The 18,329-nt window shown below is 43.2% G+C and overlaps 1 protein-coding gene across 3 annotated transcripts in view; it reads right to left on the minus strand.

Annotated features, from left to right (window-relative positions):
• The window catches only part of RNLS (renalase, FAD dependent amine oxidase), a 261,871-nt gene that overhangs the window by 223,562 nt on the left and 19,980 nt on the right, over positions 1-18,329 (minus strand). Inside the window, exons 3-4 of one of the 3 annotated variants that reach the window (XM_082268171.1) lie at positions 17,728-17,870; positions 2,023-2,181 (exon numbers count right to left, since the gene is read on the minus strand). In XM_082268171.1, coding sequence (XP_082124297.1) covers positions 2,023-2,181; positions 17,728-17,870 — 302 coding nt within the window. Of the gene's footprint in view, positions 1-2,022; positions 2,185-17,727; positions 17,871-18,329 lie in introns of all 3 variants that reach the window. The other 2 variants (XM_082268170.1, XM_082268172.1) reach the window with 2 other exon arrangements.

Here is an 18,329-nt window from a genome sequence, read left to right on the forward strand (position 1 = left end):
GTTCACCACCGCCACAGATCCCCCGCCCCTCACCCACCCGGCCACTGATCCCACCCCCTTCACCACCACCGCTGCCACTGATCCCACCCCCCCCCCCACCACTTCCGCAGATCCCACCCTCCTCACCACCACCGCCGCCACTGATCCCACCTCCCTTCACTACCACTGAGCCCACCCCCCTCACCACCACCGCTGCCACTGATCCCATCCCCCTCACCACCGCCGTTGCCACTGATCCCAACCCTTTTCACCACCACCGCTGCCACTGATCCCAACCCCCTTCACCACCACTGCCACTGATCCCACCCCCCTTCACCACCACCGCCACTGATCCCACCCCCCTTCACCACCACCACAGATCCCATCCACCTCACCACCACCGCTGCCACAGATCCCATTGCCCTCACCACCACCACTGCCACAGATCCCATCCCTCTCCACCACTATCCCTCTGCCCCTGCTCCCAACCCCCTTCCACCAGCATCCTTCTGCCACTGATCCCACCCCCCTCCACCACCACGCCTCTGCCTCAGATCCCAACCCACACCATCCCTCTGCCCCTGATCCTATCCCCCCCATCACCATCCCTCTGCCTCTGATCCCACCACCGCCACAGATTCCATCCCCCCCACCACCGCTACTGATCCCACCACTGACCTCCCATCACCACCACTATTGCCACTGATCACATCCCCCCCCACCCCCGCCACTGATCCCAAGTGGCCACTCAGGTGGATGTAAGGGGCACTCAGGAGGCCCTTTGAAGGTACTGTTTTAGTACCTACAGAGTGCCTCCTTATATCTTCCAGAGTGCTCCCTTACATTCTCCAAAATGCCCCCTAGTAATAGAAAGGTCAGTGGCAGAACTACCAGGGTCTCAAATGTTGCACTTGCGACTGGGCCCTGGTATTCCACCACCACATGAGGGCCTCAGGACGGCAGGAGGTGGCTCGCTGCAGAACATGAGAAAGGGCCCAGGGATGGGGTTAGAGGGGGCCTTTCATGGTTTCTTGCACTGAGACCCTAGTGGTCAACATGTATAAAAACATAAGGGGTTCATAAAGTGAACTTGGTGTGAGTTAATCACTTTACGGTCATCACAAAGGACAAGGGGGCACTCTTTACGTCTAGAGGAAAAAGAGATTTCATCTCCAAATATGGAATGGTTTCTTCACGGTAAGAGCTGTGAATATGTGGAATAGACTCCCTCTGGTTCTGGCCAGCTCAGTAGATTGCTTTAAAAAAAGGCCTACATTCTTTCCTAAATAAACATAATATAACATGGACCTCATACCTGAGGAGCCACTGGAGAAGGACAATCACTGTAGTAGTCAGTGCTTATACAATGAAAGTCTCAATCTTCTAAGTCCTGAGCACCGCTTCCAAGGTGAGTCACATACTGCCACCATTCACAGAATGCCTTGTATCTTTATCAATACAAGGCATTCTCTGACAGGGTAAAGAGGAGTGGAAGGGTGGCGACATGATTTCTTTCTCATCCAATCAGAGAAAGCCTTGAAGGTACTGAGAAAACAGAAGGCATGTAAACTGGTAGATTGCTGCACTTGTTTTCCCATATGGACTAGCTGCATTGCTGTTTCTATTCTTGATCCATTCTACTTTATTTTTTTAAAGATTTTTGCCTTTATGTTTTGTTTAGGTTGTATTATGTTGATCATTTCAGGGTTGTGGCCTGTCCTTTCCTATGTGCAGAGTATTCTTTTTCTCTGTGTTCAGTATGCTGGTCCCAGTGACATCCAGTGATGGGATCTCTTTAATCAACACTAACTCACATAATGCTGCTAGCATGCCTCCATGCAGTGAGATATGTTGGCTGAACTACATAGATCAGAGTATCAGAATGCACGCCCATTGGAGTAAACAGTGTTGTTTCTGTTTCTACAGTGCAGAACAAAATATGGTGGGACTGTGCCTTAATGCAGACAATTATAGGGTTGACTTATAAAAAGCTGAGAAAATCCATCATTCTAAAAAGAATTGATTAAATATGACTGGACTTACATTTTCCAACATCGCCTTCCAGCTGTAAAATCTGTGGGACTGGCATGGTAAGAACGACAACATCGAAGGATTCAGGGGATCCAGATTTGCAGGACACTTCCCATTTCCCATCTCTAAGGTTTATCTGTGTGACATGTCTCTCGTAGCAGACATCAGCACCTGCTTGGAATGGACGGACGGTTAACATTTACCTACAATTCAGAGTTTAAAATCTGTCACTTTAATAAAGACAGTCATGTTGTCACAACAGAACATACCAAAATATTCCAGGCAACATTTAAAAAAACAGTGTGATTGACAAGCACTGCAACTGTCTCAATGTTTAAAGATCACTTATTTTACCAAAACGTTTTAAAACAATTCAATAAACATATATATGTATATACATACATCCATATACACATACATATACTATATATGAAAGCATAGATATTGTGGCAGCGCTAGGCCCTGATGTGATGAAGCAGAAAAGAAGGCTGGGTATTCAAACAAAACTAGAACGGTCATGGGACTTTAAATGAGGCAGGTCACTCGTACAAAATACATAAAGTACATAATATTTCCAATTTTTATTATAAATTATTTTAAACATTCCATATTCATAAATTACATGATAACAATATTAATAGCTTTAAAAACATCAAAATAGAAAGAGCGGACATGTAACATTCAGGATTGTTAAAAATTCATATTAAGTTGATACATATAGATTGACACGAAAAAGCTGGGTATTCAGTTTCTCTGACTTTTGGAATCCTGACGCAAGGTCTGCAGCTTGAAGGCATCAAGGCACCTTGGGTGGGACGAAGCCTTCATTCCCTGTTTGGAGACCTGAAAGCAAGCGCGCACCTTTGCTGTAAGCAAGACTTGGATAAAGTTCAGAGCTTCAGCCTGGAGGGAGGTGTGCCCCATCAGGAGACACCACCAAGAGAACCAGGAGAGCTGGGTGATACAGTCAGAGGGACTGGAGAGATGAGGGAATCAGGTGGTTCAGCAATTCCTTTTTCCGTTTTATTGTTGAAATTCTCCTGTGTGGGCAACCTGGTTATGGACTTTTCTTTTCGTATAATGAAAGGCTGCACACCAACAATCCACTTTTATCGAACAGTTAAGACCAACTTAAATTGGATAGTTGGTGCGCAGCCATCCGGGCAAGCCCGTGCCACCGTTTAATATAGTGGTCTGGGCCAGGTTTTCCAGGAAAAAGGCACACTGATGGTGCAGGTGTGTGCTGGGTTTATGTAAGAGATAAAGTTAGCGGCCAGTGCCCCGCCCTCCTGAGGGGATGAGAGAGAGAGAGAGAGAGAGAGATATAGATAGAGAGAGATATAGATAGAGAGAGATATAGATAGAGAGAGATATAGATAGAGAGAGAGAGAGATAGAGAGAGATATAGATAGAGAGAGATAGAGAGAGATAGAGAGAGATAGATAGAGAGAGATAGAGAGAGAGATAGAGAGAGAGAGAGAGAGATAGAGAGATAGATAGATAGAGATAGAGATAGAGAGAGAGATAGAGAGCGAGATAGAGATAGAGAGAGAGATAGAGAGATAGAGAGACAGTCTGGGACAGATGGAGCAGCTGGGACGCTGCAGAAAAGACAAAGCTAAAGCCTTTGTGCACAAACACTTGATGTGTTTGATGGTCAGGAAGACCAAAACTACCAAGTTGAGCAGGAGAGCTGCATAGAGAGCCTCCAGGCTGAATGTTTTTCCTTATTGTAATAATGAGAACCCCCTTTGTGGGAAGATATCCATGTGAACTTTTGCTTTGTTTTAAATATTAGTGGGCAAAAAAACCCCTGAAAAGACACCTCTGGCGTGAAGTAAACTCACTGTTTTGCACTACCAATGAGCTACGAAATCCCCAGCTTGTCACAACTTGTGGAGGAATGCCGGGAGGGCAGAAGATGTTGGAATCCGGATTCTCACATGGCAAAAACTGAGTTGCCAAAAACTGTCTGTTTGCGCTTTGCTGTGTGAGCAGCTAAAGATGTATTGTCTTGCAGACAACATGCAAAAAAAATAAATATTAATAAATAAAAAATAATAAATTCTGAGGAACTGTTCCGTGCATGACTGCAAATAGGAGTGCTGTTGCCCATGGCAACAAGGAGCAATCTGTGCTGCTGACTTCATACACCCTAATCTGCCTTCTGATCATTACTTTTTTGTCTGAGTTTGAGAATGTTTCTTAATTCAAAGCTTGGCCCAGAGGCCGCTGGGCTGAATTGGTGCAGCATTTTGTGACAGAGGAGTTCCAAGGGGTGTACAGTTTGATGGGCCCTGACCAAGATAACTACGACAGATATAAAGCAGCAATCTGATCTGGAGGGAGTCGGAAAAGTTCTGCTAAGAGAGTACGTTCTTCTATGGTAACGAGTGGAAATGTATGGTCTGGATGGTGGAGCTGCATTCGAGAGCCGGCTTATCCCCACAAAGAGGGCTGCGATGCCCAAGAGTCTGTGATGCAGAGGAGGGCATGTAATGTTTCACCCTTCAGTCACATAGGGAAATGCACCAAGGAAAGTGCCGAAGAGGAGTGGTTCCTGAAGTGACGCATGCAAAGTCTGTGATGCCGAGGAGGGCATGTAATGTTTCACCCTTCAGTCACATAGGGATAAATGCACCAAGGAAAGTGCCGAAGAGGAGTGGTTCCTGAAGTGACGCATGCAAAGGAAGATTGCAACAACTGCCAACTGGAGTGGTTAAACTGCAGCTGATAAAAATGTGAAAGAGACTGAGTATGTGTTTAATACCGGTGAAGTGGTGGCAAGTCCGGTGAGGAAATATGCTTCCAAAAGAGACTTGAAGCTGTGTAGTAACTGGTGTAGTGGGTATAATGAGTTCATGTAGCCTGTTAAGGCTGAAAATGCAAAATCCTGTGTTAAGAGTGAAACCCTGCCAGTGCAGGGTGGTGAAAATGTGGTATTGCAACCAATTAGGTCTGAAAAGGTGGTAGGTAAAATGTGATGGTAAAACTGACAAGTTTAATGTGTCAGATACTGTTGAGCCCCTTGGTCTGTCTGTGTCTCCTTGAGCAGATGCAGTGCTGCAAAGCACCAGTGAGTGGAGCACATTTGATAGGGATGGCTTGGCCAAGAGTCTAATAGCAATGCTGAAAGAAATGTCTGTAGGTAATAGGTGGACACTATTGCTGCTGTGCCAAGAGAAGGGTCTGCTGAACAGCCTGTAGACAAAGGAGTGTTGGCTGCTGCAGAAGTTTACCCTCTCATGACAAATGGACCAAGTGAGCGTAAATGCACAGTGGGAGTTTTGCCCACAGCGCATAAAGGAATGTTGTTGTAGGTCTTGTAAAGACAGATATGCTGAAAGAAGAGAAAGAAATGTTAGAATCAAGGATTGTACAGCCAGTACACGTTTTGCCGTCTTCTTCTGGGACAGGAGAACTTGTACCGTTGGGTACTGCTAATTGGAGCTGGATATTGCAGGCTGTGCAGGGCAAAGGCTGCCAAGAATGGCAATATTGCGATAATGCTAAAAGTTATCTCACAGTGTTCTGGGTTGCTTCCTACTGATGTGTATGAGAAGCACCCTGGAGCACTGTTGGACAGGTCAAAGGTATTGGTTGAAGTACCAGAGAAATTGGTTGCAAAGGGTAACCACGCGAGTATTAGCAACCCTGAAAAACAGCGGTCATGGTTGAGGCTGAATGGGGTCCCACTGGTGGTAGAAAGACCAGTGGGACCCCAAGGGTCAGGAAGTGCTTGTGGAAGCACACCCAGAAAAAATGTGGTGGTAGAGTGCCCCTTTAAAAAGGTCAGACAGCTTGGGACCCCTGTTGGTGATAGCTGGCACAGCAGTGCCAGCATGAGGAATTGGGTGCGTTTCTCCCTCTAATGCAAAACAAAGGGGGGGGAGGGATATGTGTCAGGGTGAGCCCGTGCTACCATTTATTATCGTGGTCTGGGCCAGGTTTCCAGGAAACAGGCACACTAATGGTGCAAGTGTGTGCTGGGTTTATGTTAGAGTTCAGCGCCCCACCCTCCCGAGGGGGGCAGTGACGGCAAGGAAGCTGTAAGAGGTTGCACCATATTGTCCAGGAGAGGACAGATTAAGCTTGAGACAGAGAGACAGTCTGGAACAGACGGTGTAGCTGGGATGCTACAGAAAAGACACCGAGCTGAGGTACAGTGCGTGGGTGCAGGAGCACTGAATGTGTTTGATGGTCAGGAAGACAAAAACTACTTAATGGAGTAGTAGAGCTGCATTGAGAGACTCAAGGCTGAATCGAATTAATGTATAGAACCCCCTGCATGGGAAGATATCCATATGAACTTTTGCTTTGTTTTCGATAAAAGTGGGCAGAAAAAGCCATGAGCAGATGCCTCTGGTGTGGAGTAAACTCACTGTTTTGCACTACCAAAGAGCTTCAAAATCCCCAACTTGTTACTTTAGAGATAGATAGATAGATAGATAGATAGATAGATAGATAGATAGATAGATAGATAGATAGATAGATAGATAGATAGATAGATAGATAGATAGATAGATAGATAGATAGATAGATAGATAGATAGATAGATAGATAGATAGATAGATAGATAGATAGATAGATAGATAGATAGATAGATAGATAGATATGGTAAACTAGTCCCCAGACTGTATAGCAGGCCCCCCACATAAAGGCATGGGAATAGGCCATAGTGTGAGCATCCATCAGATAGCATAAACACATCATCCCAGGCATGCAAAATCCTGAAGATGTCCGCTATTTAATCCATTGAACAGCGCCTTACCATGTCTAAATGCAACAGGCTTGTTACAAAACTCTTACTGGACAGAAAACCTCCCGATTAGGTCATGACTTCCCTAGCCAGCAACTTCGTGGTTGGTTGTTGTGGGCAACAGGGCCTTAAGTTTTAATACATAAATCCTTTTATGACAAAATGTTAAAAAAAAAAAAAAACACTGGCTCAGTCGTTAAAACGCACCACACAAAAGGCAACAGATGCTCTCTAACTAATACGGCTTAGGCCTTTGCTTTCCTTTATAAAAAATGTGAATTTAGTCACTGATTACGAAATTAAAAAAAGAAAGGGAGTTGGAGAAATCAAAAAACTTTGTTTTAATAAAATTGGCACCTCATATAGGTTTCTATTCATGCTTTTTTCCCCTTTTTGAAAACCTAAGAAAGCTTTTTGTGAGCCAAGACGCCCACCTGCTATTCTAAATACCAGAACACCAGTCAGTAACCAGAGCACACACTTGGCACAGTTTGCCTAATGACCACTGTTAATGACCGCATTTTTATTAAGTAAAAGAATACTTTTCAAAGGCCAGCAGGGAAAATTAGCATTTCTGACTCAATGTGTTTGGCATTTGCTGTACTTTTTAAATAAAATCTAACATGAAAATTATATTTTTTTTCCATTGCAAAATAGTAACAATTACAAAACAGGGTTAAGTATTAAAGCTTGTTTTAATTCTACAGACCTTTAAAGTGTATTCAAGGATGACGTGTCCCCTTAAAGGCCAAACTAAATAGCCTGTTATTAAGGATGCTAAATAGCACCAATGCTGTGAACACGGAGCTTATATAAACCACTAGCACAGCAGAGCAAAGCAGCCTTTATTTCTACTTTGTAATCATAGACTAAGTACATATTAGAATTAAAGCCCTGAGTCACACCTACAGTGCTTGAGTTGACAGATCTGCCTGAGGGCATTGGAGAAACAGGGGGAAAAGCTACTGTAAGTACACCAAATAATAAATTCTCCCATATACTGTAAATTAAAGAAGTTCAACATTTTGGAAATACAGTAGGGAAAATGACTATTTGATCCCTGCAGATTTTGTAAGTTTGCACACTTACAAAGAAATGAAGGGTCTATCATTTTATTTTATCATAGGTGTATTTTAAATGATAGAGACACAATATCAACCAAAAATCTGGAAAAAAAAAAAAAAACACGACACAAATGTTTTAAATTGGGTTGCAGTTCAGTGAGTAAAAATTATTTGATCCCCAAGCAAAAGAGGACTTAGTACTTGATGGAGAAACTCTTGTTTGCAAGCACAGAGGTAAGACGTTTCTTGTAGTTGGTTACCAGGTTTGCACACTTCTCAGGAGGGATTTTGGTCCACTCTTCTTTACAGATATTCTCTAAATCCTTAAAGTGATTGTAGAGTCTCGTTTTTTTTCTCTACAAAAACAACATGTTATACTTACCTGTTGGTTTTGCACAGAGCATCCCCCCGGATTCTCCTCTTCACAGGTCCCTCTTCGGTACTCCTGGCCCCTCCCTCCTCGAATGCCCCACAGCAAGCAGCTTGATATGAGGGCACCCGAGCCGAGTAACCGCTCCGTGTGTCCATTCAGACATGGAGCCCTGCCCCCTCTCTTCAGATTGGCTAGATGATTGACAGCAGTGGGAGCCAATGGCACTGCTGCTGTGTCTCAGCCACTCAGAAGGGAGAATCTCGGACCGCTAAGACACTCGTGGACATCGCAGGACAAAAGAGGGACCTCAGGTAAATATTAGGGAGGCTGCTGCACACAGAAGGCTTTTTATCCTAATGCATCAAGATAAAAAAAACCTTCCGACAACCCCTTTAAGGTCTCTTGATTGTTGCTTGGCAACTCGAAGTTTCTGCTGCCTCCATAAATTTTCTATAGGATTAAAGTCTGGAGACTTTCATGACCTTAAAGGGTAACTCCACTTTGTGTGGTGGGAAAAAAAATTACAAATAAAGAAAAAATAATATAGCGTATAAAATTGCGACAAGTCATATTGTAATTGAATGGTATTAAAAATGACCTTTCCTTTTTATTCTGCAGCTGCTGAAATTTTCTGAAAATGCAATGCAATATGGCTACCTGGAGTTGTTATGTACACAGAATGTGTACTGACCACACCCTAGAAACATTTCCTGCTTGTGTGATTGGCTCACCAATTTTACCAGAAGTCTTCCTAAGAAACAAGTCAGATTTTAGGCATCCCCTACAACAAAAATGTCATTTTTGGTGAGATACTTCCAATAGGAACACGTCTAAAGGGATGCAGGCCCAGCAGATTTACTCATTAGAGCCCTGCAGCTGCACAGCTGACATAATTATGAAACCACTCAGCACCGGGGCACAGAGGAACACACACACAGGGATTTCTTCAGACTAACAAAAGGTAGGAATCTGCAACAAAGTTTGGTATAATCCTTGCAACATACATAGATCACCCAGAGGGAATGTTTTATTCTCAACAAAAGTGGGAGTTACACTTTAAATTCTTTCCGACCGCCCCACATACATTTACTGCGGGGCAGCAGCTCCTGTTCGCAGAATCACACAGCAGGCGCCAATCAGCGGGTCTGGCAGACCCGATGTCTGCTGTGACCCGCCGATCTTTTCTGACAAGAGGCAGAATCGCGGTCTATGTAAACAAGGCAGATTGTCATTCTGTTAGTAGGGAAGACAGAGATCCTGTGTTTCTGCTAAGCAGGAGCATGGATCTCTGTCTTTCCAAAGTTAAAGCACATCCCCACAGTTAGCAAGCATCCTCTAGGGACACATTTAACCCTTTGATCATGCCTGATGTTAACCTTTTCCCTGCCAGTGCAGATTTTTTAGCACTGATCACTGTATTAGTGTCACTGGTCCCCAAAAAATACCAAAAAAGTGTCACTTCATGTCCAATTTGTCTGCTACAATGTCGCAGCCCTGCTAAAAGTCGATGCTCGCCCTCATTACTAGTAAAAAAATAAAAATTAACAAAAATATCCCATAGATTGTAGACCCTATAACTTTTGTGCCAACCCGTCAATATCTGCTTATTGGGATTTTTAGCAAAAACAAGTGGCAGAATACATATTGGCCTAAATTGATGACTAAGTTACATGTTTTAAAGCAGAAAGTAAAAAACATTTTTTTTTTCAAAATGGTCGGTCTTTTTTTGTTTACAGTACATAAAATAAAAAACCACAGAGGTGATCAAATACCAGTAAAAGAAAGCTATCGGAGGGGAAAAAAAAAAGGCATACATTTTGGACATCTAAATAATTTGGGTACAACATCGCACCACCACGCAATTGTCAGTTAAAGTAACGCAGTGCCGTATCGCAAAAAAATGGCCTGGTCATTAAAAAAAAATAAAAAATACTTTGTCTCTTATACCGTCTTTCCTAGGATGGAGTCTTCTAGGTCTCAGTGATACCTGTCCTTTGGACTTGAGGTGTTGCACCCCAAGTAGCCTAATAAGTCCAAAAAATCCTTCTCATCTGATCTCCAACAAATAAAGCTACATAGAGTATGAAAATCTGGGTGGTCAAGCAGAATTTCCAAGTTTTTTTTTTTTTAAAAGAATAGATAGAATGTTCACTTGTAATACCAAGTGATTGATTGTAAGTTCTTATTCGGGAAACAATGCAATTAAGATACTAGTCTATTGTATATACATATGTTCTGATTTATAGGTTTATTTCCTAGTTGAGTGACACCTCCCATATCCCTGATGAAGGAGAGATTCACTCTCTGAAACGCGTTGAGTGGAAGTTACAGCTTTACCATCATCATATTTCACAGTTGGTTTTACCCATAGTTGATCATGCCATGTATACATTGTGTCTTGTAACATTCTTATGTATATTTTGTATTTTTTATCATGTATAAATAAAATATCATCTTTATATACTTTTTTGTGTGTTCCACAAACAAAGTTGCCTTCAAAGTCCCAACAACTAGGGGAACTGTTTTTTCTTGTGGTCATGAAGGGGGGAACCTTCCAGAGCAGAAGGGGGGAACCTTCCAGAGCGGAAGCAATTAATGTGCTTCTTCTTGAGCCGATCCTTTATGTCCTTGGCGGTATGTTTTGGGTCATTTCCATGATGGAAGACCCATCCATGACCATGTCCATAGTCAGCATTTTTCCTTTCTCCAAACACAGCAAGTCGAGTTAATGCCAAAGAGCTCAATTTTGGTCTCATCTGACCCCAGCACTCTCTCCCAATCCTTCTCTGAATCATTTAGATGTTAATTTGCAAACCTCTGATGGGCCTGTACATGTGCCTTCTTGAGGAGGGGGACCTTGCGAGGGCTGCAGGATTTCACTCTATGGTGGCGCATCGTTTCACCAATGGTTTATTTAGGGACTGTGGTCCAAACTGCTTTGAGATCATTCACAAGTTCCTCCTGTGTAGCTCTGGACTGATCCCTCACTTTTCTCATGATCATCCATACCCCATGAGGCGTAAACGTTGCATGGAGCTCCAGACAGAGGGTGATTGATGTATATTTTGTACTTTTTCCATTTGCAAATAATTGCACCAACAGTTGTCTACTTCTCACCAAGCTTCTTGCTGATGTTCTTGTAGCCCATTCCAGCCTTGTGTAGGTCTGCAATATTGTCCCTGACGTCCTTTGACAGCTCTTTGGTCTTGCCCATGATGGTAAGATTTGAATGGAAGAAAGAGAGTCTGTGGACAGGTGTCTTTTATACACATAAGTTGTCATTAGGAGCAGCTTCTTAAATTGACAGGACTAATCTGTGTACAACATGAGCACATATTGTAGTTGGTCTGTGGGAGCCAGAATTATTGTTTGATAGGGGTTTAAATACTTAAAATGCATCCAGAAAGCATTTACAGCGCTTCACTTTTTCCACATTTTGTTATGTCACAGCCTTATTCCAAAATGGATTAAATGCAATATTTTCCTCAAAATTCTACAAACATAATCCCATAATGACAACATGAAAGAAGTTTGAAATCTTTGCAAATTTGGATAAAAATAAAAAACGAAAAAAAAAAAATATCACATGTACATAAGTATTCACAGCCTTTGCCATGACACTCAAAGTTGAGCTCAGCTGCATCCTAATTAATTTTGGAATAAGGCTGTAACATAACAAAATGTGTAAAGCCCCTTTCACACAGGCGGACCGATCAGATCCACCTGTCAGTTTTTTTGGCAGATCTGAACGGTCACTCCATGCAGCTCTATGGGGCAATGGATGTCAGCGGAGACATGTCCGCTGACATCCGATCCGTCAAATCTGGACGGATGGAAATCGTATTTTCCATCCGTCCAGCAGATCGGATGAGAACGGACAGACGGTCTGTTCCCATCCGATCCCCTCATATGAGATGCATGGAGACCTGACAGCTGTGTCTCCGCACACAGCACGGAGAAAAGCTGTCATCCTCCTGCTCAGCGGGGGATTGGCGGATCGATTCCCCGCTGAGAAAAACGGAGTCTGTCCGACGGACTTCATGTGTGAAAGAGCCCTAAAAAGTAAAGCGCTGTAAAAACTTTCAGGATGCACTGTATTTTACTCACTGAACTTCAACACAATTTATAACATTATGTAGCATGTGTTTTTTTCAGGATTTTTAGTTGATATTCTGTCTATATTATTTAAAATAAACCTATGATAAACAATTAATAGATCAAATAATTATTTTCCCCACTGCATCTAGTATGTTCAAAATCTAAAGATGAAGAAAGCTCATGGCGGCAGCACAGCTCCGCAAGCAAGTACTCACAAAAGATGCCCCTCTCACTCAGTGATTCCCAGACTCTCCCTCTCCACCTAGTCCGGGATTAAAACTAATGAAAAATGGGAGGAGCCAGAGGAACATCCTTTCCCCAAAATTGTCTGTACAGGGCAAATCCAAGAAGCGCTTAGCTCAGAGGGTTTCAGGTTTCATAGCGGTCAAAGCTAGTCAGCCAATGAGTAGAAAAAAGGTTCGGGCACAGCTTTGTCCGAATGGCTTGGCTCAGGTGCCCCCATAGCAAGCTGCTTGCTGTAGGGGCCCTCAACAGGAGGGAGGGGCCAGGAGCACCAAAGAGGGACCCAAGAAGAGTAGAATCTGGTCTGCTCTGTGCAAAACCACTTCACAGAGCAGGCAAGTATAACATGTTTGTTATTTTTAACTAAAAAAAAAAAAAAAACACACAAGACTTAATCAGTTTAACCTCTAATGCAGACTTTGCATTGCATTGTTATTTCCCCACTGTCTGCAGAGACAGTTCATAATTTGAAAGTGTGGGGCACAGGTAAACACAAGTAGAAATGGATGACTAAAGTAATTCTGTCCAAGATAGAACAGGATAAAGAAACATTATACGATACAAAATTATTAAAGTATATGTGCAGCCAAAATCAATTTTTTTTTTATAGTTTTATACTTTCCTGGAACAGGGCTTGTTAGTAGCAGGTGCTGCAGCGACTACCAACTGGATACATCACAGATAAATGCACATTTACAGCAGCACACCACAGATCTTCAAATGTCCAAAGCTTTTATTGCAGAAGGTTCTCATCACAAAAGAAGAAGTGCAACGTTTTAGAACTACACAGGTCTCCTTTTTTAGGCATGACGAATGGGTCCTGCGTGGCTCTGAAACATTGCACTTGCTCTTTTGTTATGTGAGCTTTCTGCAATAAAAGCGTTGGACAACATTTGAAGATCCATGGTGGACTGGAACAGCTAGCTGGGGCTCTGTTGGAAAGATTTTACTGTTAGACACCTTACGAGTAAGCACCAGAGTTCATTTTGGTGTCAAAGTTTGATTTCGTTTTAGTTATAGTCTTTTGACTAAAATGCCATTTTAGTTTTAGTTGTATTTTAGCCATCTGAATTGTTTTAGTCAAGTAAAATCTAATGAGCCCTTTCACACTGAGTCGCTTACAAACTGCCCATAAAATGCCAAGTGCTTTTCAGGCGCTTACCATTCATTTCAATGGAGATGGGTGTTTTTTTAGCGCTCCAAACATGCTCCAATGATGCTGGTTGCAGAGTTTTTTTTTCACCGCCCTGCCAGCGCACCGCCCCGCCAGCGCACCGCCCCAGTGTAAAAGCATTTATTGATTTTAATAGGAATAGGTTTTCATTAGCTTTTCAGGCGCTTTTTGTAGCACCAAAGTGTGAAAAAGTTCTTAGTGAAATTGTAATGCATTATTTATTTAAGCATTTCTCTAGAATTGCCAAACTCGTTATATACTTCTGGAATAAAAATCAAAGAATGCGTTATTTATGGTATTGCAGTTTAAGTGCCGGTTCACATATGTGCGGCTGCGGCGATCGCATGTAATGTCGGAGCGCACTGCTCCTTCATTACATGCGATCGGCTGTGCGGATGCGAATTCAGCCACTTTGTATGGCTAAATTCGCACTGCACCCGCAGCAAAGACGCACAGGACCCTTTTTTGCATCAGGATCGGATCGCACTGTGGTTCACACTTGTGCGATCCGATCCTGTGCGAACTGTAACATTGCACTGCGATATGCGATCAAACTGAGGGTGTCGTTAACATTTCATTGACACCCCCAGCGTATCGCATATGGCAGTGTGAACTGCCAGGGGTGCGTTTGCGATGCGGGAACAGGCTGCGAATTCGCAGCCTTCCCGCATCGCATAAGTGTGAACCGGCACTGAGCATGCACTACAGACACAGATTTAGTGCCGGTTCACACTAGGGCGACCTGTGAGGCGACCTGGTTGCCTCACAGGTCGCCGCAGGTCGCCTCCCATAGGAAAGCTGCGGACCCGTTCTAATAGGAGCGACACAAGTCGCTCCGACCTAGAAAAAGGGTCCGGAGCTTCTTTGGGGCGACCCGAAGGCGACCGCCATAGACTTCAATGTTATGAAGTCCGTGGCGGCCGCTCTGAGGTCACGGCGCGCTGCTCGCACCGCGACCTCCGAGGTAGCGAAGTAGCGTCGCCGCAGTGTGAACCGGCGCTTAGCCATGATATTTAACAAACACAAACAAAAACATTGCTTTTTGACAAACAGAAGTGCAACTTTCAAATATAAAAAACAAAACAAAAAAAAAAAAACCCTGTAAACTCTATGGGCTGTAATGCACATATTACCTTATATATTACCAACTTTAATTATTAAGAAAAAAGAAGAAAAGCCTTTTTCTTAATGTTCTTTTCTATCAGCAGCTTAGTAGATGCCCCCTACTTATTCTAATATGGTAGTGCAATACAGGTTTAAACTGTAATGTGCTGTTATTATAGGCTGGGGATGGAAATGTTTTGAAGACTTAGAAAAGGCCAGCAGAGGGCGCCAAAGAGATTGTGTGAATGGGTGTAATGCGTGGAACTGCATAGGAAAGGGAAATCATTAATGGGAGTCTGCCTCTCTCAATACAGCTTGCCAATAGATTTAGTAGACTGGGGCTTTAACAAGTGGAGCTCCAAGGAAAGTGAAGTCCCTCCCTCACATCTGCATTCGTTGACAAAAATTGCATATGATTTTCGGCATAATTTTCATCAATTGACCTTATTGTAATTTTATTTTTGTTTAGTTTTCATTACTGACAACATGCAGCTGACAAAAATATTTTCATCAACGAAATTAACACTGGTAAGCACTTAAAGTGCAAAATGCATCACAGTATTTTTATACTGCTACTTGTACACTGTGCTCTCAGAATTAATAAAATATCCACTTATATTGCAGTATGTACTTCTGTATAATGGGATCTGGCAAGATCTGAGGACTGACAGCTGGATCTCCCCTGTGGCAGCAGAGGTTCATTTATAGGTCTTTTAAAAAAACTGAACTTTACTCATAGCAACTTAACAATAATGTTCTTTAGCAGGGAACATACTTTCCACATTAATAATCCTAATAAATGAGTGTGTTCTGTAAATTGTCTCTAGCATTGCTCCTGTTTATCCTTGCCAGAGGCTGCCATTTTGTTGAAGCCCAAAGCAGCAGTAAATTTTTAGGCTGCCACCAGATCAGCCTCTAGTGGCTCAGATTTTCAGCACAGTGCTAAAAAATAGAGCAACTGAGTATGTGGACAGAAGGATGAGATTTTAAACAGTATAGGCACTTATCTTGGATGTTGTACATAGCTTTACCAGCAAAATGGGCCAGCCTGAAGTGATCATGCGGGGCTTAATTTTCTGACTAAAGTTCCACTTTAAGAGAAGTTTAATGTTAGGGTTTTACATAGGCTTTAAAGTAGATGTATACCCTAAATGATTTATAATTTTTTTGGTAAAGCACCTTGTATCAAACAATTACCCCTTTTTTTTTTTTTCTCATCTATATTTCATTGCTTTAAAAATTCCAGCACTGCTGATGTCCTGCAGACTTCTCCTGTCTACATGGACTCCAGTAATGGCTGCATGGCATTTTTCAGGGTGGGCTTCCTAATGACGGCAACAGTGGAACATGCCTGTATATGTGTAGAAACAGCCACTTGTAGCCTTTATTAGAAGCTTGCTTGACAATATGACAATGTAGGTCCTAGTGCCGGGCTTATACTTCCTGCTGATGTTTGGGGTCACCCTGATCCTACCCTAATCAACCGGCTAGAGTTAGTATCACACTAGCTAGATCAGATGTCATAGACATAGGCTTGGGGAGGGGTGGAGTGGCTGAAAGACAATTTAGGCTGTCTGATGCCCTAGGCCGATCATGGCAAAACTTTGAGCACGAGTGCCCAAACTGCGACACAAAACCAACTTATTTTTTTTCAAAGTGCCAACACTGCAATTAGTAACAGCCACAGATAATAGCCGCAAGGGCCTCTCACCAATCCCAGCGATACAGCAACACTTCCTCCGAACAGATGTCCACTCACTCTCAGTTGCCCGTGGCAAGGCCCGCAACACGCACTGCAGGGGCGGTATCCTCGCAGCCTCTCTGCCCCTGGCTCAGTGTGCTGCTCTAGTCTCGCTCTCTTGCAGCAATGACTCCTCTCTCTCTCTCACTGGTGGGTGATGATGGGCTGGACATTAAAATGGACCCATAGTCTTCCGGGACTAAATGTCCCATGGTGCACTTGTCAACCTCCTCACTGGTGCTTGGCTGCAGCCAATGGGGAGGCAGAAGGAATCAGAGTGGGCGGCTATCTCTGCAAGTGCCGCTCAGTCCTGTCCAGCGCTGCTTGACAGAAGGGGGAGAGTGGGGAAATACACTGACAGTCCATGGTCGCGTCTCCCTTTGTCACAGCACCGCTGCACTTCTCACTCCGGCAGCTTCGCCGTGCGGGGAGTATGGCTGGATATTAAAATAGACCCATATTCTTCCAGGACTACATGTCCCATGGTGCACTTGTCAACCTCCTCATTGGTGCTTGGCTGCAGCCAATGGGGAGGCAGGAAGAATTATAGTGGGTGGAAATCTCTGCAAGCAATGCTCTGTCCCTGTCCAGCGCTGCTTGACAGAAAAGGGGGGGGGGGAGAGTGGGGGAAATACACTGACAGACTATGCTCTCTTCTCCCCTTGTCACAGCACCGCCGCTGTGCAGGGGGGGGGAGGGAGGATTAGAGAGCTCAGGCATCAGCAGAGGCAGCTTCCCAGTATAGCTGGCGTGGCCACAGAGAGGGCTCTGCGTGCCAGCTGTAGGTCACCATCACTACCCTAGGCCATGGCTTATGTTAGCTATGAAGAAACTAACACAGGGACAGAGCATCGTCACCGTCAGAATAGGAAGTACCTGAACAAGGACCTTCATGATAGGATCACTAGGAACTAATATAATTAAAGTTGCAGATATTTTGGGGATCAAATCAAAATACTTTGACTGCAGTGTAGAAAAATTAGGTCAACAACCTATCCTTGCTGTCTGGGATGAATGCCTGGGTAAAATAAAATGGTAACACACAAATACAAATCCTTTGTTGCCAAAACAGTTGAGATCTACTTCAATTGTGTATTTAGCGGTACTTAAACTTCAGCTTTAATTATTGTGAACCTTTGTCGTGCTGTAATTTAGTATTACCTGACTGGCTGAGGTAGTGTTTGACAATAGAAGACACTCCATGTGGAGTCACCAGGTTATAGGATCCATCTTTCATCACTATCCCTTCTACTACAGCATTTAATGGTTTTAGGATTCCCTGTGCCACTAGCTCATCATGAAACCTAGAAAGATTAAAAGAAATGTAAGTGAGCAATACAACAATTTCAGTCCTTACTGCTTTTAACCACTTGCCATTCGCACCAATTCTGACACTTCACTCCTACATGCAAAAATCTACTTTGCTTTGCTAGAAAATTACCTAGAACCCCCAAACATTATATATTTTTTTCTTAGCAGAGGCCCTATAGCATAAAATGATGGGTGTTCCAACTTTTTATGTCACACAGTATTTGCGCAGCCTTTTTTCAAACGCCATTTATTTTTTTTTAAACTTTAATACATTTCATTGCACACAAACCCAATATAATACCTATTTTTTTTTGTAAAATATGAAAATTAATGTTATGCCGAGTAAATAGAAACTTTACATGTCATGCTTTAAATTGCGTCTGGCCGTGGAATGGCGGCAAACTATGGTGCTTAAAATTCTCCATAAGCGACGCTTTAAACACAGGTTACCA

The sequence above is a fragment of the Pelophylax lessonae genome (assembly GCF_965119305.1).
Source record: "Pelophylax lessonae genome assembly, chromosome: 9".
Classification (NCBI taxonomy): Eukaryota; Metazoa; Chordata; class Amphibia; order Anura; family Ranidae; genus Pelophylax; species Pelophylax lessonae.